This window comes from Pelodiscus sinensis, chromosome 19 (assembly GCF_049634645.1).
Source record: "Pelodiscus sinensis isolate JC-2024 chromosome 19, ASM4963464v1, whole genome shotgun sequence".
NCBI lineage: Eukaryota > Metazoa > Chordata > Testudines > Trionychidae > Pelodiscus > Pelodiscus sinensis.
In genome coordinates this window covers 4,870,115-4,891,313 of record NC_134729.1, presented here as the reverse complement: position 1 = coordinate 4,891,313, position 21,199 = coordinate 4,870,115, and the positions used below count along the sequence as shown (strand labels likewise).

General features: G+C 60.3%; 1 protein-coding gene across 1 annotated transcript; it reads right to left on the bottom strand.

Annotated features, from left to right (window-relative positions):
• Nucleotides 1-638: 638 nt before the first annotated feature.
• Nucleotides 639-20,666, bottom strand: LMBR1L (limb development membrane protein 1 like). The gene is made up of 17 exons (XM_075901973.1): nucleotides 20,485-20,666; nucleotides 13,525-13,609; nucleotides 8,678-8,714; nucleotides 8,245-8,384; nucleotides 8,035-8,138; nucleotides 7,825-7,951; nucleotides 7,328-7,396; nucleotides 6,470-6,534; nucleotides 6,120-6,195; nucleotides 5,907-5,990; nucleotides 5,598-5,674; nucleotides 5,401-5,478; nucleotides 4,971-5,044; nucleotides 4,690-4,780; nucleotides 4,190-4,256; nucleotides 3,751-3,912; nucleotides 639-3,573 (listed from the first exon to the last, which is right to left on the bottom strand). Exons 1-17 carry the CDS (start codon nucleotides 20,554-20,556, stop codon nucleotides 3,515-3,517), a joined length of 1,467 nt encoding a protein of 488 aa, XP_075758088.1. The 5' UTR covers nucleotides 20,557-20,666; the 3' UTR covers nucleotides 639-3,514.
• Between the last annotated feature and the right edge of the window lie 533 nt (nucleotides 20,667-21,199).

Here is a 21,199-nt window from a genome sequence, read left to right as displayed (position 1 = left end):
GCCATAACACCCCCTCCCCGGCCTGGGGGCCAGACTGCATGGGGGGGTAGGGTGCGCCTTGCGCGGGAGCCGCTGGCTGCGAGCACGGCTGGATCCTGCGCTGAGCCAGCCTGGCCGTCCCCAGGGGTCCCCTCCAGTCCTAGCGGCTGCTGAGAGGCCCGGCGCGCGGCGCAGCTGCAGTTTCCGGGGAGGTGAGGCTCCCCAAAATTCACCACCCAACGGGGGGGGGGGGGGGATGTCGGTGCGTGCCCTGCAGCAGTTCCGGCTCTGGCCAGCAGAGGGCAGGCTCCGCGCAATCTCTTTGGCTCTAGGTGCTGTTAAAGGGGCCCACAGTGAAATAAATTCACCCTAAAGCAGCGCAGAGCATCCTCTGCCCCCGGTTCCCGCACTGCCAAGCCCAGGGCCAGTAGGACCTGCACCCAGGGCACCCGCACCCCAGCTGCTCCCCCGGGCTACTCTGGGGCCCCATGCAGCAGTGGGTGGGTCCAGGGCCCATGCCCTGGGCTCCCCCCACGTGCCACCAGCCCCTAGGCAGGAGAGATGCAGGCTCCGGCAGTGCCTGCTGCTGGGGGGGGGGGGGGTGTCCCACTGCCAGGCTGGGGCAGCTGGGAGCAGAGCCTGTTCCAGGGAAACCAGACAGCTCTGGCCACATTTCCTGCCCTACCCACCCAGCTTCCTGATCAGCCCCTGTGAAAACAGGAGGTTGGGCAACGGGGGGCCGCTGACTCCCAGCTGTGACAGCCAGGGCGGGCCACTTCCCAGCCCCCTCTGGCCACTCCCCATCCGGAGAGCCAGGGCAGGATGGGTGGGAATGTTTGGCACTAGGCCAGTTTCCTCCCCGCTCAGAGTGACAAACACCCCATGAAACAGGGGATTAGGCTGGACGTGTCACTGCCCCCCATGCTATAGCTTGGTGGGAAGGCCCAGCCTACCACAGGGCTCATGGAGGGTAGATCCATCAATGGCTACTAGTCCGGATGGGCAGGGGTGGCAGCTGTCACCTGCTTGCCCCAGGCTGGGAATGGGTGAGGGGGGAAGGAGCAGGGGGGGAGGGTCTTTCTGTTTGTTCCCTCTGGGGCACCTGGCATGGGCCATGCTGGGCAGCCAGGACCCTGGGTAGATGGATCTTTGACCATTCTTGTATTCATTGGTGCAGGGAAGAACTAGCAACCCAGGTGGCCCATAGATCAGAGTAGAGCTGGGCTGAAAAAGCAAACAAGTCACCTTGGCTGCTCTCCCAGCCTTGGGTCCCTCTCCCCACTCTGCTCTGCCACTGACTCAGCCCAACGCCCTCCCTCCATTGCAGCACGACCCAGCTCACAGGTTACCTGCTCCCCTGCCCCAGCACAGCTAGCCCCGGCCCTTGCTGCCTGAGAAGTCTGCCATGATGCTGCTTGTGGGCAGCGGGGAGGTGGGAAGGGAGGAAAATAGGCCCCTCAAAGCCAGGAACCTACCCAGCTGCCCAACCCTCACCTTTGCCCTGGCTCATTTGGGGGTGTAGGGACCGGAAAAGGCTCATTAGCTACAGTCAGGAAAAAGAGTAATTACAGGCAAAAGTGGGGGGGGGGGGGGGGGAGGAGGAGAGATTGTGTATGCAAATGGGTGTGGGAAGATGCATGTGCCAAAGAGCAGCTAGGCTGCTGCTACAAACAGCACCCAGCAGGCCCCCCAGCAACCAGAGCAGGGCCAGAGCTGGGAGGGGGTGTTTGTCTGCCTGTAGCTTAGCATGTGTCCTAGCACCTAGGAGAGGAAGTTGTACCCAGGTGGAGAAGCAGGGAACCAAGGGCAGGCAGGGGGCTCAGGGGCAGCAGGTGAGGCTGGGGGTAGCTTGGTACAGAGATGGGTGGGGGAGGGTAGATGAGGGGGGAATTCAGTGGCCCAGGGGCTGGGAACCACACATCCATCAGGGATTTGAACAGAAGGAACACCTAACTTGCAGGCTGCTGGCTACCCACCAGCTATTTTAAAAAAAGAAAGACACTTTTTATTTAAATAAAAACAAAACAACACAGCAATTGATTGCCCTGGGCTGCTGCCCGTGACAACAGGGATGAGCTGAGACCTGACACACGCACTAGATCAGCAAAGGAGCCCAGGTGTGCTAGAGGGCAGGGCTGAGCACAGGCTTGCTCTAGGAGCTCCTGCAGGAAAGACAGAGGATCCCACCCCAGCTCCCAGGTGTTCCCCAAGGCCTGTAATCCCCCCCAGGCTACATCTATACTGCAGTCTTCTTCTACAAAAACTTATTCAAATGAAGCAGAGTAAAATATTTGCATAATTTTCCATTTTTACACAAGAGGCTTTTGGCACAAGAAGGAGCAGCATAGGCGGCTCCTGTGTGTGCAAAAAACCTCCTCTTGTGCCAGAGCTGGTCTTCCTGAAAAAATGAGCTGTCTACACCACTCCTTTTGGCACAAGAGCCTCTTGTAAAAAGAGCTAGTTAATTATGCAAATGAAGCACAGATCTTCTACTCTGTGCTTCATTTGCATCAGCTTTTGCAGAAGGCAGCTGCAGTATAGACACCACACACACCGCAAGGTCAGACAGCAGCCTGGCCAGCAGCTGGAGGAGGGTGTGTAGGCAGCACTCCTTCCTTTCCCCAACCTCCCCCAGCACCCTGGGTGCAAGAAAGAAGATGCCCAGGCCCTGCCCGGGAGAGGAGGGACAGCAGAGGATCTTTAAAGTGTTAGACTAAGGAGCCCCCCTTCCTCCCACACCACACAGACACCTCCCTGGCTCCATGCCCTGCCTGGAGCCCCACTCCTTTTAACCCAAGTTAAGTCACTAGAGAAAGGAGTAGCCCAGGGCTGGGGGGGGGGGGGGGAAGAAAAGGGGGACAGTATTTCACAAGTAAATACTAGGGTAGCAGCTATTAAAAAAAAAAAACCAAACACAAAAGACAAAGACCCAGCCGGAAAACAGCTGGCAAAGCAGCCAGGAGGCACAACCTGTGGCCACCTGGTGCACTTGAGTGAGGTATGGAACCAGGCCTCGGGCCTGCTTGCATGGGCCAGCCCAGGGGCGAGCAGAGAGCTTCAGCAACTACTGTAGTGAGGCAGCTTCTGGTCCTGCTAAACCCCTGCCTTGCACAGCGCCCCCTCTGTGCCCTGCAGGGGCCCCAGCTGGCCATCGGCTCCCATGATCATCCTGCAGCGTGCCTGAGGCCTCCAGCTAGGGGAAGGAGGAGAACGGGGACAGGGAGCCCTGCTCAGCAGCAGTTCCAGCGGGGGGGGGGGGGGGCTGATTCCCCCCCCCCATACCTGGGCAGCATCAACACCCCAGGAAGACACTGGCCCCTTCCTCGCCAGCAGGCCACTGGTCCAAAACAGGAGGGTGGCGTCAGGCAGGTCCCCCATCCCTTCCACCAGGCAGGGAGTCCCTGATTCCCCGGTTCTTCGGCTCAAAATGCAGGAGACAAATAAATCCAGCGCGTTGGAGCTAGAGCTGCCCTCCTTGGTCTGGTGGGGCTGCAGTATCCCCCAGCTCCCCTCCATCGGGTGGCCCCACAGCATCCTAGCCAAGCTTGCTGGGCTGGTGGGCACGTGTCACAGGCAGGGGCAGCTTGTGCAAACCTGGGGGAGAGACACAGATTAGGGGCTGCCCTTACATTTCCCCTCCGTGCCCATCAGCCTGCCGGCAGCCAAGAGCCCCTTCACCCACAGCCCCAGCTCCCCACCCAATCACCCCCCCTGCAGGCCGGTGGGACAGCTGCCAGGGCTGGCTCCCGGTGGGCACAGGTGGCCACTCACCCAAGGCTCGGATGAGCTCGGCCTGAACGGCCCATGTAAACTTCTTCACCAGGCACAGGGTGGCAAGGGCCGCAAAGAGCATGTTGTAGAGGAAGACGATGTAGAAGTTTCCCAGCCAGTTAAACCTGCCAAAGTCGCCCAGGAGGTCAAACCGTGTGATCCCTGTGAGAGAAACAGGCTGAGCGCTCCTCTCCATGGGCTGGGCTCCACTGCTCCCAGCCCTGCCAATGCCCCTCCTTCCTGGCCCCCCACCCCTGGTCATCCCAGCCCCAGGCACCCCCACACAGACGCTCTGACATTGTCCCTTAGTCCCTGTGCAGTGCTCCAAGGGGCAGGACATCCCCAGTGGCCCAGTTCTGCTGCCCATCCCGAGTGTATTGGGACCCATCAGTTCCACCCTGGGGGTGCCGGGTGTGCAGCACAGCCCCAGGAAACTCACCCAGCGTCCTGGAGAAGACGGGCAGCGCGGAGCTAAGCACCAGTAAGGACACACAATTCCCAATGATCTGGGTGGGAGAGAAAGGCCTTGAAACTTGGAATCCACCCCTGCCCAAATCCGTGGTGCACACTGGTATAGGCACCGGACCTGATCCCCCCCAAACACCACAGCAATTCCTCCCTCCCACAAGCCACGCACAACCCCCCCTCTGGCCAGGGTCAGCAGCTGCACCCCTAGAATTAGGGAACCCCAGCAGGATGGGGTCCCCCACTTAGATGGGCTTTTCCCCCATTCAGCCTGGCACCAGGTACATTGCACCCTCGTGTGGTGAGACAATGCAATGCAGCCTCTGGCAGTGGCCCAGCTGGGGAATAGAACCCAGGAATCCTGGGTACGGTCCCCCACCCCACCATGGTCCCTAGTGGCCAGCAGTGTCAGCAGCTCTGATGCTGTGTCCCCAGCACGGGGCTTCAGGCAACCAAGGGGCAGGTACCACTCACCTTGGTCATAGGGGTATCCTGCCTTGCAGGGAGCAGCCTCATGAACATGGGGGAGCTGTAAAAGCCCACAACGGAGGAGACCATCAGGTAGCTGAGCCCAGGGTTAAGGAGGAAGCCCAGGAAAGTGCTGGACCCAGGGAGCTGGTGCAGGGATGGGGACGCGGGCACAGGGAAGGAGGGGCGGGACTGGCCAGGCAGTTACCAGCTGGCAGAGGACCTAGAAAGAGCAGCCCCTGGCAGGGCTCAGACACAGGGGGTGGGACTGCACCCCACAAGGATACAAGATGAGGACCACCTGCATGGCAGCACCAAAGGACCCAAAGATGGAGAAGGAGACCTGCCCCAGGGGTGCGTCCTGTGAGGAGAGAGAGAGAGAGAGAGAGAGAGAGAGAGAGAGAGAAGGCAGTTGGTGGGGGGCAGTCAGGAGCAGGAACCAGCCAGCTCTAGGTTTGTGTCATGGGACATCCCGGCACCCCTCCCCCATGGATCCATGGGGCAAGCACTGCCTACACAGTGCATGGTGACTCTCCCCCTTCCTTCCCACAACCTGGGGCTAAAAAGCTGGGTCACCCTGGTGCTGATGGGAGCTGGTCTGAGACCCAGCAAACTTGTTCCATGCATGGGCCCGAGCAGCCTTAGCAGAAATGGGGAAGGCGGGGGTAGAGGAAGGGCCAGATTCCACTCAGAGCCCCCCCCCCCCTCAAGTGGTACCTGAATACCCCGTGGCATTGCAGCATCATCCAGCAGCAGCTCCAGTGTGTGGAAGCAGACAACTAGCACAGAGATGCCCTGCGAAGGAGCAGAGGTAGGTCAGGAAGCACCATCAGGGACCACCCCTCCCACTCCAGACCAGCAGGGAAACTGAGGCATGGGTGTCAGGCATGGCTCCCTCCCCACCCAGCACCTACCGTCAGCACCAGGAGGCACAGCATGGCCAGGGGGTAGCCCAGGTTCCGCTGCCAAGGTGAGGCCCGGCGCCGCAGCTCTGCCAAGAAGCACAGGACAGGCCCCGGATGAGCAAGTGCCCGAGGCTCCACCCCTGCCCCAGCCAACACCAGCCTCCTGCTCCTCCGGAACTTCCCCTTTGGGAATGAACACTGCCCCTCCCCCACCTGGATCAAAGCATCAAACCAATCTCACCGCCTAGCGAGCTAACGGCATGGCCGGGAATAGAACCCGGGAGTCCAGCTCCATCCCCTCTTCCCCCCACTCCTTACCCAGCGCGAGTCTCCGGCTCTGGATGGCCAGGAACCGCTCCCGCAGCACAGCCACACTCAAGTTCAGCCAGCAGGAGGTTGTACCTGGGGAAGGAGAAAGGCCGGGAGGGATGACGTTCCGGGGAGGGGGAAGGAACCCTTGGAGCAAGCCGGGATCTTGCCAGCCTGCTGCCTACTCTCCTCCCCCCCGGGGTGGGGGATGGAGACACTCACTGGAACAGATCTTGCGGGAGAGGGCGGCTTCCTCAAACACTGTGCAGTTCAGCTGCTCGTCCAGATCCTCCAGCAGCTGGGGGGCAGAGGGAGAGCACACCGCCTGTTAGTCACCTGCAGTTGGGAGAGCAACACCCTACCCCTCCCTGGCTGAGGGTTGCACCCACAGACACCCCAACCCCCACTGATTCCCCTGTAGCATAGGAAGAGACTAGACCAGCCGCAGGCACCACCATCAGGCGCTGCAGCAGGGGCTTGACCCCAGGAGTTAGTCTTCGCTCAGAGCCCCCTAGCAAGGGTGGGGGGTGTGGGAGATGGGGCAGCGGCAAGGCAGGATGTGGGAGCCTTACCCTGGGCTTGACCAGCAGCGTCCCGGTGACCGTGAACATGCGCGAGAGACCGACAGGCGTGCACACTGCGGGGCCAACAGAGCAAAGGAGCAGGGTGAGAACAGGCAGCCCTGCCCCCTTCTGCCAGCAGGTGGCGCCGTGCCATCAGCAAAAGGGCCCACAGGGATCGGGCCCTTCTGCCTCCCAGCAGGACGGGTCCGAGCCTGGGGCTGGGACATAAGAGACTCTGCCCTGGACCTCCTCATGCAAGGGGGGGTGGCCCCCCTGGCAGCGCATCCCCGGAGAGGAGCTGGCAGGGCCAGGATCTAGCCGGTGTGGGCACACGGGAGGGACGGACAGGCACCCAGAACTGGAAAGACAGCCCTGGGCTAGGACAATAAGCCCCCACCCTAAAATCAAAAAGGGACGGGCAGGGAAAATCCACCCAGAGTTTCTCTAGGTCGGCAGGGTGGTGAGGCAGGAAGAGGAAATCCTGAATTCCAGCCTCCACCTTCACAGCAGGGCTAGTCTGGACCAGAGCCAGCTCAGAAGCTCCTGGAAAACATCCACCAACCGAGCCCATGCAGCCCCTCCCCGGGTTGGGCCAGAGCTAGAGGCTGCGTCTGGCCACAACAGCCTGCCCGGGCCTCTGTTTGGGTGAGGGGGCAGACAGCCCTGCCCCCAAAATCTCCCCATCTAACTGCGCAAGACAATTTCATAAAGGCAGAGCAAGAGACACTCTCCTTAGGTCTGCCAGGCAGCTGTTGGAGATGGGAACAGAAGCCCAGCACCCCAACCCTATGGCCAGCCTGCCCCCCTGCGTTGGTTGGTAATTCAGCCTGGACCCCCTGGTCCAAAGAAATCAAACCTGTGACTCACCCAGCAGCAGCAGCACCCCAAACAGTGAGATGCAGGAGTAGAGGTAGGGGAGGTAGTATTCCCACAGGTCTGTGGAGAGGAGAGGGTTAATGTTACACCCACGATGGGGTTAGCCATGGGGCCTGAGAGAGCCCTGGTGCCTAGCCTGGATTCCCTGGGGCGCAGCGGGTGACATCCCCTGCCAGCGGAGCAGGGTGGGGGAGGACAGGGACTGGCAGTTCTGACAGGGTGTGTCATCTTTTGATCCCAGAGCATCACAGCAAGGGGATGAGTGGGAACCAAGCACCCCACTTTGCACACAGGGAAACTGAGGCACAGAGCAGCGCAGAGATGAAAATCCAACTCAGGAGTCTGAGCCCTAGCCCCCGGAACACGCTCCCCTTTCCCAGAGCTGGGGAAAGAACCCAGGAGTCCAGACCCCTCTGTCTGAGAGCCTGCACCACCACGCCCCCCCGCGAGGCCCCACAGAGCCGGCTCATGCTGCCCCAGGCACCCACCATACAGGGATTCCCGACTGGCCGTGTCGTTGTCCAAAATGGCCAATGCCACCCAGACCATCCCCAGCACCAGCAGCGTCAGCAGCAGCAGCACCACGAAGGTCTCGTAGACTCGGGCCATAATGCCCTGTAGGGAGAGGGGAGAGTTTAACATGGTACTGGCGGCACCGGGGGGGGAGGAGGGGGGGACAGAGGCTGGGCAGCTGGTACCTTCTTGGATCCCGCAAAGCCCTCGGCCTCGGTGAAGAAATAGGCGAAGGGCATGAGGAAGACCAGGGAGAGGTTGGAGAAGAGGAAGACCAGATTCCAGAGGCCTGGGGGAAGACAGGCAGGTTGGCATGGGCTCAGCCCGGTCTCTCTGCAGGCCAGCGCAGGCCCAGCCCCTCGGCTGGGTAGGGCTGAGGGGTGGGCGGCGCTCACCGTGGATCAGCGAGCCGTTCAGCCACTGGATGTAGTAGTTCTGCGGGAAGAGCAGCAGCACCTCGTTGCTGACAATGGAGAAGGGCAGCAGCAGCACGGCCCCCAGCGAGACGGCCAGCGTGAAGGTGCACAGCCACAGCCTGGGGGATGGGGCAGACAGGCATGAGTCTCACCCTGCCCCCACCCAGACCCTCTGTCCCCCCCTCCCCGCCAGCCTCCCTAGGCTCCTCCCACCCCCCAGCCGGTAGGGCAGGAGACACCTCACACCGAGACCCCCAGCACGTTGGGGGAGACGCTCTCAGCACTGGACTCCCTGCCCAGAGCTAGGGAGAGAACCCAGGAGTCCTGAGTCCCCCGGCTGCTCTAACCACTTCACAACCTGACCTGGCCCAGCACACCAGGAAGGGGGAAAAAGAGACAGCCAGGCACTTACGCAATTCTGTTGACAGCAGCATCTTCGTCATCCTCCACTGCAGAGAGAGGGGGAGAAACCCCATTAGCTCAGCTGAGACTCATGCTCATTACCTCTCATGGGACAGAGTCGGGGCAGCTCCGGCTAGGAGCTGCAGCAAGGTTTGGGGTGGGGAGAGCAGGGATTTGCTGCTCAAGGGCTGCCAGGATTCAGGCATCCAGCTCTGCTAGCTACTCCCAGCGCAGCCCCTCTGCCCCCCAGCTGTATGATGGGGAGAAGGCACCTCTGTCTGCTCGCCCGTTGGAAACACACCGCTTGGGGCAGGGTCTCAGCTTGACCTGGGGGCTGCTGGAATTCCCAGGCCAGCAGCTTGTCCCAGTCCAATCCTCCCTCGCTGCGCTGCTCCTGGACAGGCTGGAGGGGACAGGGCCGGAGATTGCTGGGACCAGCATTACTCAGCCAAGTTACGTGGTGTTAAGGGAAACCAGGCTTCCATCCCCTGCCTCTGTCCGAAACCACATTCCACCCAGGCCGCCTGTGTCCTCGGGGCACACGGAGAACATCTGAGGTGCATGCCCATGCGAACGGGCAGGATTGTTGCCAACGCTCGCTTGGCAGGGGTTTCTGGCAGGCTGGGACAGTCAGTGCCGAGTGTGCGGGAGCACTGGGGTCAGAGGGCACAGTAATTGGGGGAGTTTGGGCCCATGGTAACATGCACGTGTGCGTAGACAGGCAGACAGACACACCGGCAGCATTACACTGCTGGCTGGACCCCTGGCTCCATGGTGCTGGGCAGCAGTTAGCCCCTCGTGTTTGGGCCAACGAATCTGACGGCCAGGGCATCTGGCTACCTGGGACCGCGCGACATTTTATCAGTGGCACCCCCCGCGGGTTCAGCACAGAGGAGAAACAGCGGGAAAGGGACCATGAGCAAGCTGGTGGACACCTCCAAGGCCTGTGTGCAGAGACCTCCTGCTAACAGCTGATCGCCTGGGCAGCTACATGGGCCGGGCCGCAGGGGCAGGGGACAGCTCTGTCCTGTGCAGCTTGGATCTCACTGAATCAAACTGCTTCCGAGAGGCTGAGCGATAGGAAGAGGCTCCCCAGAAGACAGCACCACTCAACAGGGCTCAGCCGCCTCCCCCCCCCCACCTCCCTGCTCTACCAAGCCGCCAGAGCCTCCCATCTGTATTCAGGTCACACATGGCTCCTCTTCCCTTGCTCCCTCAGCCCGACCCACCCGGCTCCCTGCCAGCATGAATGCTCACAGCCTGGTTCCCATCCCCCCACCATGCTCACCAAGCCCCCCCCCCCCCTTCCCCAGCCCCAGCTGTTCCTTCCACCCTGGGAGCCCTCCCTGCTGCAGGCAACTCAGAGCCTGGAAGGGTGTTTCCACCCCAGCACCGCTCACCGGGCAGCAAGGAGACCTAAGGAAATGCTGCACAAAGAACCCCACAAAGGCAGCCTGGGGCACGGCCAGAGCGCAGGGCAGGGAACCGGGAGGCTGCATTTCCTTGTCTGACTGTCCCCTCCGTTCGCCACCCTCGGCGTGTCTCCAGCCTGCTCCAGCCCTGGGCCCCGCTCTGCATTTCCAAGGGTGTGTCCATGCGGGCAGATCTCAGCACATCAGGGCAAAAGCCGGGCACCGTCACCCCCTCCCTGCAGCAGCTCACCCCCGCCAGCTGTTTATATCAGCACAGGAGTCCCCGGGCCAGCCAGTCCCACACGGCACCCAGAGACCCCGGCTGAGGATGGAAAGCGATTCAGGGGTAGCAACGCCAGTGGAAAAAGCCAGTGAGCGCAGAGGAGGGGGAAGGGCATTGAGGACGATGTGGTGGGGAAGGAGGGCTCTAGGGACACACAGGCAGTCTCAGCCACCCACCCCCAACCACTGCCAGTCCCCCGCCTCTCATTCAAAGGTGCCAAAGCCCCTTAGAGATACCAGTTAAGCCCCACATCTCCAGTACACTGCAGGTAAGGGGTTGCTGCCCCCACCCTGAAAAGCAGCCACCTCTGGGGCAGGACACGGCCTCTGATGAACAACCCACATCACTGTGCCCCCCCCCCCCCCCCCCCGCCCCCCAACCCACTCACACCGCCAGGATTCACATTTGGTCAGCAAGTCGGGCTCAAGACACGGACTTATGGGTCCTGGCATCTTCGCCCCCCGGCCAGGAGCTTGGGTCCTGCCCTTCCCCAGCGGCAGGATCCGCTCAGAGGGAAGCGCAACTGAACCTCTTCCACGCTGACCCCCATCCATACCGCACCTAGGCTGCGGAGAACGGGCTGGGAGTCGAGCTCTCAGCTGGGTCACTGCAAGGGCAAGGACCCCCAGAGCAGACCTCCCACCCAGGGGGCTTCCCCCTCCCCCAGCTAGGCCCCACTCCCATTCAGATGCAGGGGGCTGCCAGACAGGACTTTCACTCAATTGGGAAAGGGACCAGTTGGAAAGGTGTAGACAGGGCTGGGGGCAGGGCCGGATTAAGGGTGGTGGGAGTGGCTAGCTGGGCAGCTGCCCAGGATGCCAACCTATGGGGGGGGGGGGCTGATTGAAGTGGCAGAGGGGTGCAGCATGCCTGGGGGCAGGGCTACACATACGCCTTGCACCCAGGCACACGACACCCCTTACCACTTCAATCAGGTGCCCCTCCATAGGTTGGCGCCTGGGGGAGGGGTCGCAGCGCCCCTTACCATGTCAATCAGGCGCCATGCACCTGGGGGCGGGCTGCGCATGAGCCACGCGCTCGCAGCGCAAATATGGCTCAGTCCGGCACTGGCTGGGGGGGGGGGGGGGGGGGAAGGGGACAGGACTCTGAACCTCTTCTCACCAGCCCGAGCTGCTGCACCAGCCCAGCTGGGATAGGAACCCAGTGGTGGGGGTGTCTCTGGATTGCAGACCAGATGCTTGGGCCCTGAGTCACTCACCTTGGCTTATGGGCGGGGAAAGGAGAAGAGTTGGGAAGGGTAGGTCAGCACGTAGCCAGAAGAACCAGGTTGTCAACATGTGCATGGGGCAGGAGGGACTCTGAGCTAAGTCATTTATTGATAGGTAGGGCCCTACCAAATTCATGGTCCATTTTGGTTAATTTCATGGCCACAGGGTTTTAAAATGTTAAAATCTCATGATTTCAGATATTTAAATCTGAAATGTCATGGTCCTGTAATTGTAGGATCCTGGCCCAAAAAGGAGTTGGGGAGGGGGGGGGTGTTGCGGTACAGCTACCCTTCCTCCTGCACTGCTGCTGGCCATGGTGCTGCCTTCAGAGCTGGGCAGCTGGAGAGCAGCAGCTGCTGGCTGGGAGCCCAGCTCTGAAGCCAGAGCTACCAGCAGCAGCAACAAAGCAGTAAGGATCACCTGGTACGGTGTCGCCCTCTTACTCCTGTGCTGCTGCCTGCAGAGCTGGTCCTTAGTCACCACTCTGGTGGCCCAGCTCTGAAGGCAGCAGTATAGGAGTAAGGGAGACATGGGTATGGTTCTGCCACCCTTACTTCTGCGCTGCTGCTGGCAGGGTGCTGCCTTCAGACCTGGGCACCCGGCTCTATTGTCACCACCGCTCTCCAGTTCTGAAGGCAGCACAGCAATAAGGGTGGCAACACCGTGGCCCTTCTAAAATAACCTTGTGACCCCTGCAACTCTTTTGGGTCCCCGATTTGAGAAACCCTGGTCTCCCCTGGGAACTCTGTACATCTGCTTTTACCCTGTGCTGAAGGCCAGATTTCACATGTTCTGCAGGGCTGTGAATCTGGTAGGGCATAGATATGGCCGTGCCAGCAGGCCCTTGGTGAATCCCTGGGAGAGACAGGTCCCCAAGCCAGTAGGGCACAGCAGGAGCCAAGACCTGGCCTCAGCACAGGAGACAATGGGAAAGCGGGGGGTGGGGGCAGATCCACGGATCCACAGAACCCCCAGGGGAATTGCATGCAAGGGGCCCATTGGCAGGGAACACGGCCCCCGCCCCAACGCACCAGGAATGGCCAAGGCTACTGATGCAGCCACAGACCAGAAGACGCTGGTGCCAGCCTCACTGCTGATGCCCCCTGTGGAGAGGAGGGTGCTATGGTGCAGATGCAGGGTGCTATGGGGCAGAGGGTTTTCCCTTCCTGGGCTCTCACCAGTATCCCTCTCCTCATTTCTGGCCACACCCTGTTCTGTGCCCAGACCCCCTCTTGGCTCTTGCCCACCTTAGTTCACAGGATGCTGGGTAGACCAGCTACATCCCATGCAGCCCCCAGCACCGTGAGGGGAACGCCAGGGACAGGACAGGAGGGGTGAGACACCTCCTCCTGGACTACAAGGATGCCTCTCCTGCCATAGGCCCTGCCTGGGGTTTCAGTTCCCATCTCCCCACGTCTCCCACCAGCCCCATTGACACCCGGCTCTGGGCTCGCTGCAGAGCCCCGGGAGGAAACCGTGGTGATGACACCGTGCCTAGCGACAGAACCAGGCAACACTTCGAAGAGGCTGGTCTCCCAGCCCAGCTCCCAGGGATGGGGGGGGTTGCCCATGGCAACTGCAACACAGCAGCCATGTAAACAAACCAAGAGGGGCCCTCCCAAGCAGGATGGGGTCTCCCCTGGGGTGGGCCAAATAGACACACAGCAAAGCTGCCGCAGGAGCTTCAGCTCCTGGCTCGGGTAGTCGGGAGTGAGGGGAGTGACGTGGCGGGGGCTGCTGGAAGGCTAGGAGTTTGGGGGAGGGAAGCTCTTGTGGCTGAATGCAGTGACCTGAGCAAGGAAGCCAGAGTTCATGGGGCCTGCCAGCTCCCAGGGGTTCAGGTGTGGGGGTGGGCAGGGCTGGGAGGGCACTGGCAGACCCCGGCTGGGCTCCGGACCACGCCCTCGCCCTGAAGCAGGGCCCAGTCCGTTACCTGTGGCAAAGTCCGTGTGCTTCTTGAAGCAGGTTATGATGAAGTGGCAGAGGATGTAGAGGCTGGCGAAGAGCAGTGTGCAGATCTGTAGGGAGACACATGGGTCAGAGGCCACCCAGGCAGATGGATTCTCCTCACCCCCCAGTTCCTCCCCCTTCCCCCCACACACATTTTCTGCTCTCCAAGCCCCTGGCCTGCCCACCACACGATACCCAGCCTTGCTCTGGGGGAGGGGGCAGTTTCTATGCCCATTTCTGCCTGACCCCATCCCAGCTGGAAACAGGAAGCCCTGAGGCCTGCAGGCCTTTACAGGTTTAGCAGTGGGCACTGTCCTGGGGCAAACCAGTCACTTTGCCATGCCCATGGATGGTGAGGGGTTAATGTCTCAGGCAGGAATTCTCTGCTCCTAACACTGCCAACCCCAGCTGGAGAAAACCAGGGGACCCACAATCAGTGCCCTCCAGATCGATGTCCAGAAATCCAGGGGAGGGACTCAGCACCCTGCCAAGCTCCCAACCAGATGTGCCCAGCATCCCCATGGAGGAGGAGATGCCCCTGCAGATGTTGCCCAGCGCAGAAGGGTGGGATGCATGCGGCTCCAGTTTAAAGACACCCTCCCCTAGGATCAACCCAGAGCTGCCAGCCTGGGGCACAGGGATGCCATGATGCCCGTGTGGGACAGGGCAGAGCTTGCAGTGGGCACAGACCCATCTGCTGGGTTCCTGTTCTAGCCAGCGTGGCTCTGTGGGGAGCTGTTGTATTAGCCCCCCAGCCAGGATGGGAGCAGCTGAAGGGCAGAAACACCCAGCAACACACATTAGGCGGATTGGGGCAGGGCTGTCAACAGGGGAGCTACCAAGCCATCCGCCCCCCCCAATCGCTGCAGACAGCCATGGGGCAGGGGCAGGGAAGGAAGGGATTGTGTGTGTGTGTGGGGGGGGGGTGCTGCATTTTGCAGGTGCAATTGGAGCAGGGCATAGCGGGGGGAGGGGTGTCACTCTCAGGGCAAGCGGGAGGAATCAGTCTCTGAACAAATAGAGCGGATTTGGCCCCGGCCCACAAAGGTATTTGTGTTGCTGGGGTCTGGGTTACGGTGACACTGCAGCCAGGCTGGCTGCTCGCTTTCTCTTTGCCGGGTCCAAGCCAGGCCATGCCAAGCAGGACAGAAAGCAGCCACCACCTGGCAGCAGACGCAAGATAAGTTCAGCAGGTCCCAGCCCGGAGGGTGAGCGACAGCCACACAGAACACCCCCACTCGGTCATCCGCCTCTTGTGGGGGGGCTGAGAAGGGGCCATGCCCAGGACCTTCTGATGTACGCGAGGGCCCAGGGCTGACAATCCAGCCTACCACCAGCGCTAAGCCCATGGCAGTGACTGGAAGGAAGCCGGCCAAGCCCCTTACAGAGCTGCAGGCAGCCCCAGAGAAGTGGGACATGGCTCACCCGCGCTGAGCCGCACTCCGAGGTCCAAGCAAAGCCGGCTACGTTTTAAGAACGCACGGACCTTTGCTCCCTCGCGGCGCGTGTCAGACAGGCGGGGCGCAAAGGTTAATCTGAACCCACTGGCTTCATTGCATCAGCACCAATTCACTGCCCTTCCCACCCTGCTCGCTCCTGTCCCCCCAGGTCAGTTTGAGGCCTGCCTGTAGGGGCGCAGACTGTCCAGGAGAGCGCCAGCAGCCTCCCACTGGGCTCTGGACCCTGCCCTTGTGGTTGAGGAGGCTCCTTACACATCAGCACAGCCAGAACTGCTCCAGAAGTGGCACGTCCCACTGGCAGCCCAGTCCCTCCTACAGCCTGGCACACGGGCAAAGGAGTTTAAATCTCAATTAAATGGAGGCCAATGGCAGCTAAGAGCTCAGCTGCTGGAGCAAGCCCAGGTCGGGTCTCCCCACCGCTGTGCTGCATCCCTGGGCAAAGAAAATGCCTCTGGGGACAGGCAGCCGTGACATGAGCTGGTGTCAGGCTGGGGATGGGCAATTCGGCAGGTCTGGGTGGTTTAAATGTAGGGTTCTCTAGGCGCTGGCCCAGGGTTAACCCCTCAAAGGCCTCACCTAGCTGAAGGCTCTGATGTCACACCCACTTGGACAGTCCTCCTAGTAGGTCTGCATTAGAAGCCAGCCGAGAACCATTGGACCTCTCTTGTTGCTGGGAAGGAGCCAACCAGCACCACTAGCAGGCAGGGGGGAGGCCCAGTGGGCCCTGCTGCCTAGACCTACACAGATTCCCTTTTACAGAGGGATTCAGCAATTAAAGGGCAGGGGCAGCTCAACACATACAAAGGAAATCTGTTAATCACACAATACTTAGCCTGCGGAACTCACTGCCACAGGATCGTAGAATCACAGAATACTAGAACTGAAAGAAACCACAAGAGATCACCAAGTCCAGTCCCCTCACGGCAGGACCAAGCACCAGATGATCTTTGACAGTCTAACCAGCTCTTACGTTTCTCCAATGATGGAGATTCCACAACCTCTCCAGGCAATTTATTCCAGTGTTTAACCACCCTGACAGTTGGGAAGTTTTTCCTAATGTCCAGCCTAAACCTCCCTTGCTGCAGTTTAAGCCCATTGCTTCTTGTCCTATCCTCAGAGGCCAAAGAGAACAATTTCCCCCCTCCTCTCTGTGACACCCTTTTAGATACCTGAAAACCACTACCACGTCCCCGATCAGCCTTCTCTTTTCTAAACTAAAGAAGCACAGTTCTACCCTCATAGCTCATGTTTTCTAGACCTTTAATCATTTTTGTTGCTCTTCTTTGGACCGTCTCCAATTTCTCCACATCTTTACTGAAATGTGGTACCCAGAACAGGACAATACTCCGAGGCCTAATCAGTGTAGAGTAGAGCAGAAGAACGACTTTTCATGTCTTGCTCACAACACTCCTGCTAATGCATCCCAGGATCATGTTTGCTTTTTTTGCAACAGTGTCCCACTGGTGACTCATTTAGCTTGGGGTCCACTGTGACCCCTAGATCCCTTTTGTCCTTCCTAGACAATCACTTCCCATCCTGTATGCGTGAAACTGATTGTTCCTTCCTAAGTGGAGTATTTTGCATTTGTCCTTATTAAACTTCATCCTCTTTACCTCGGACCATTTCTCCAGATCATTTTAATTATGACCTTATCCTTCAAGGCAGTTGCAACCCCTCCCAGCTTGGGACCATCTGCAAACTTAATCAGTGTACCTCTATGCCCATATCTAAATCTTTGATGAGGATTTGGGACCGGTTCTGTTCAATAACGGAACTCCACTTGTTATGCTCTTCCAGCACGACTGAAGCTTAGAGCCTTCTCACCAGGCTGTGCCCAAGACTCTAGAGGTTAGGATCCTGCACAGGGGTGGTCACACGGGGGCTTCCCAGAGGGCTAGACAGAGCCAGCTGGGCCTCAGCTTCCTGGCCTGGCCCCTACACCGGGCCCATTTGTGAGGCTCTCTTCCCTGAAAGGAAGGCTGCCCGGGCTCCCCCTTCTGACCCACATCTGGCCCCTCCTCTCTGCTATACACTGGAGCAACCCAGATGGGGAGGATCCCTCATCTCTTTGCCCAGCTCCGCAGCCCACTGCCACCCCAGCAATCTCCAACCCCCAACAGGCATCCCTGGAGAAGATACATCCAGCAGGGAACACAGGATGGGACCGGCGCAGAGCACACTGCTCTCGGAGGCGGGCGCAGGCACTGAATGGCCGTGACCTCATTCTTGAGCAGCACCTCCCCTCCCCGACACCCGCAGAAGCTAATGCTCTGAGTGGCTCTTTATACCCCCTTCCCAGACCTACAAACGTGTCATCCCTCCCCCCCGCCCCAGCCCCAAAGGCCAGGCCTGCTGCTGGACCACACGGCCCAGCTGGCATCAGCCTGTAGCCCACCTTATCCTGCAGCCTTAGCCCTTATGACAGAGGGGGAGGGACCCAGTTAAAACTTGCCCAGTTGGGAATTCCAGGAAGGCCAGGCAGGAAAGAAATTAATGGGATTCAGCAGGGAAATAAAGGGGCTTCCAGTCTTCCCCCAGCCCCAGGTAAACTACCTGTGGCCACAAGGTCCTCTCCTGTGCCTCCCCTTGTGAGCACAGACCCTTGTGCAAAGTCCTCCAGCCCCTCCGCAAGGCCCCTGCATCCCCAGCAGGGAGAGCTCCCGACACTGCTGTGTAAAGCCTTACGCAAGCCAGAGCGTGCGTATGCTGGATGCTCAAGTTACCTCCTCGCGGCTTGCGCCAAGCAAAGGCGTTTCTGCCGCCCCAGCAGCACAGCCAGACAGGGCTGGGCAGGTCGTGGACTTTGGCTTCCCCCTTCCTCTCTGACACAGGCCCCAGGCCAGGAGGAACAGCAGCATCGCTCCTTCCTCCCAGGGTCTCTCCGCAACCCCAGCCTGGTCTCACCCCATCCCCGGTTCTCAGCCCCTTCCTGCAGAGATGAGTGACCCAACCAAGGTAACACGGTGAGTGAGTGGCAGAGCTGGGAAACAGTGTCTTGAGGCCACTGCCTTGCGTTAGCGGTCACATCCACCTATGCCAACCCCCTGTCAGATGGGTGGAGTCACTGATCATCCACCCATAGGTCAAACTCTGACCTCAGTTCCAGCTGGGCAAACCCACAGCAAGGCCACTGCCTGCAGCAGAGGGTGGCATAACCAGCACAACCACCCATCACGGCCAGGACCCCTACAACCAGTGTGAGCTGGCTGGTCAGAGAGAAGCCATGCCAGGGTACACACACACATACATAAGTATAGGGACTTATGGGGTGGGGCCCTACATTTGCCCCCTCTCCCCCCCACACACAAAATCTGGCTCCTACCATTAGTTTTACCTCCAAGAGCCTGCGGCCAACTCTCCTCTTTGGAGGACCCCTGATTGACAGGCACCAGTGTGACTACCCAGCTACAGCACAAGACAGGGGACCAGAACTCCTGGGTTATCAACCCCCTACTGTGTCCGTGGCTCTGTGCCCCCCACCAATCAGGCTGACTCCAGCCCACTTTTGCTGGGGGGTGCTTCAGTCTTAAGTGACATCATTTAACCAGCCTGGGAGGAGGAGAAGGAACCAGCTAAACAGCACCCCTCCCCCATGGAGCATCAGCCATGCGGATTCCCAGGCCAACCAAGATGGGCTCAGGCACAGCTGCGTGCAAACAGATCAGCCCGAACAGGGGGGTGGGGAAATTCCTGAACCCTTTAAGTGATGTCACTTCAGCAGGAAAAACAAGCTCAGCAGCTTCTCTTGCTGGCCCCCTCAGCCTGCCAAGCAGGATACGGCCCCGGCAGCATGGAGAAAACCCCGGCTCAGCTTGAGCACGACCCTGGGAACAAGCAAGCGAACTGCATCCCTGAGCTGTGCCAGGCCCATCTTGGGTTCAGTCCCACGCACACCTCAAGCCTGAGCCAGGGGTGACAGCACCAGCGGGCTGCCGTGTGCACCCAAATACCCGCCCCAGCATAGCTTGTTTCACAGCACAGCCAGGCCCCATGGCACAGAGCTGCCAATGCTGGTGGAGGAAGGGTTCGAACCCACAGTCCAGCTGATGCTGGAGTCACGGTGGGTTGGCAAGGGTGCAGGTGTCAAAAGGTTCTAGCCTGTTCCCTTCCCTGACAGCAAACAGGGCCTGTTCCTAGACTCGGTGGCCAGCTCCCATCCCAGCAAAGAGAGGGGAGTTTGAGGCAGGCATCCTGCAGAGTGCCCCAGAATTCCCAGATGCTCCTTGCCCCCGCCCAGCCACCCTGTGGCTGGCATATGGAAGGGTCAGAGGGCGAGAGAGCACAGCAAACGGCTCCAATGGACGAACCTCTCTCCCGCTGCCAAACCTTCCGAGCACCGTGGCACAGAGACGAGCCGGACAGCTGTCTTTGGGCACAGGCACAGGCCGAAAACAAGTTGCTCGCCAGATGCCCCCGTTTCTAGCTGACACTGGGAAACCGAGCCACTGCAGGCATCGGGTGTCAAAACACAGTCCACAGCTGATGCAGTCTGGATGCAGCCTGCTCTGCACTCAGACCCACTCCGCCCAAGCACAGCCTGGCCGTCATTGACATGTGGCCAGGCATGATAGTCCGACACAGGTGTTGGCTGCATCCCGATGACAGCCCTTCTTGGGTGGGGAAATGGCTTTGCAGCCACCAAAAGGCCACAATCTCTAAAGGCAGCTAGCTGTAGCTGAACACAGCTCCAGAAGAGATAAGCAGGGCACCAGGAGAGGGATGGGTATCCAGTGCGGGGAGAATGGATATGAGCAATGGAAGAGCAAGGCACCCAAAGACAGATATCACACAGGGTGGGTGCCAAAGGCAAGGCCCATAGTGGGCCCAGCTACTCAGACCAGGCTGCTTCCCTGCTCCAAAGCTCCCTAATGGGTTTCTTGGGGCACAGCGGGGTGAGAGCAGAAACATGGCAGAGTGGGACAGGAAGTGTATGTAGCTCTCAAGGAGGGTCTTGCCCTGCCACGCACCAGAAGTGGCTGCATTTCAGCAGCAGGGTCAAAGCAGCTCACAAGCAGGCCTGTGCAGTGGGTGGGGGTGAAATGCGTTACACATGCACACGCTGCTAGGAATGCCCAAACAAGGATCTTTTCCGCACAGCGCCCCAGCTGGAGGGCTGAAGAGGGGTGGGGGGAGTTTTGTTCTTCTTGCTCAAGTGCTGATCACCAGCTCAACCCAGCCCCTCTGTCAGCGCTGCCCCCACATAGACCTGGGCCCAGCAACTGAACCCCTGAGCAGAATTCGAGGGCAAACGCCAGCACCCCCACTCCTGCTGCCCCAGGGCTCAGTCAAGGGGGGAGAGGTGCGCTGAGATCCCTCAGGCCTTCCCTCTCTCTGCCCAGCTCCCCCAACCGCCGAGCCGGACCGTGCCCTGTCGGGAGCAGAGGCGGACCCCCGGAGGGTGGCCCTGCCTATCCTGCGCCCATCACCGTGACACCGCCCCGCACCCTCAACGCCCCCTCCGCAGCTAAGCCCCCGCCACTCACCAGGCACTCCCGCACCCGCTCGTGGAACAGCTGCTCCTGCAGCCCCAGCACGTCCACCTCCGCCGGCTCCATTCCCCGCCCCGCATGGCTGGGGCAGGACTTGCGGGGCACCCCTCGGCTCGGTCCCCGCGGCCCCTTTAACGCGCCGCCTGCGCTCGCTACACTGTATCCACGCAGGGAGCGCCGCGTTCTGCTCTTAAATCCCCCCCCCCCCCGCCCGCGGGCAAGGGGGCCGGGCCGGGGGCGGGGCCACGCCTTCAATCGACCGTGCTAAGGGCTCATTGGCTGCAGGTTCAATGGGCCCGCTTCTCATTGGCCGAGACGGGAGGGGTACTCGATAGGCCGAGCTCGCAGCTCCGCCCGGAGCCGGGATAGGACCCCTGCCGGCTGCTACTAGAGGTAGACTTGGGGGGGCCGATCTCGGAGCCCGGGGATGGTCCCGTCTTTGCCCACTAACCCAGGGCGCTGCCCCATATTTCCGGCGTGACCGACCAAGGGGTCTGATCCAGTACGGCCGTTCTTATGTTCTCATGTAATCACCTGGCCCCTGTGTGCCTCAGTTTCCCATTTTACCACGGGGTGAAGGCAAGTGCCTGGCCGTGCTTCGGAGAGCAGATGTCCCCGCATCCCCAACCCCCTCGCCGCTGTCAACTAGTTAAATGTTGCCCATTTAGTCATTTTTCAACCCCCCCCTTCTAAATTTAAATACCCCCAT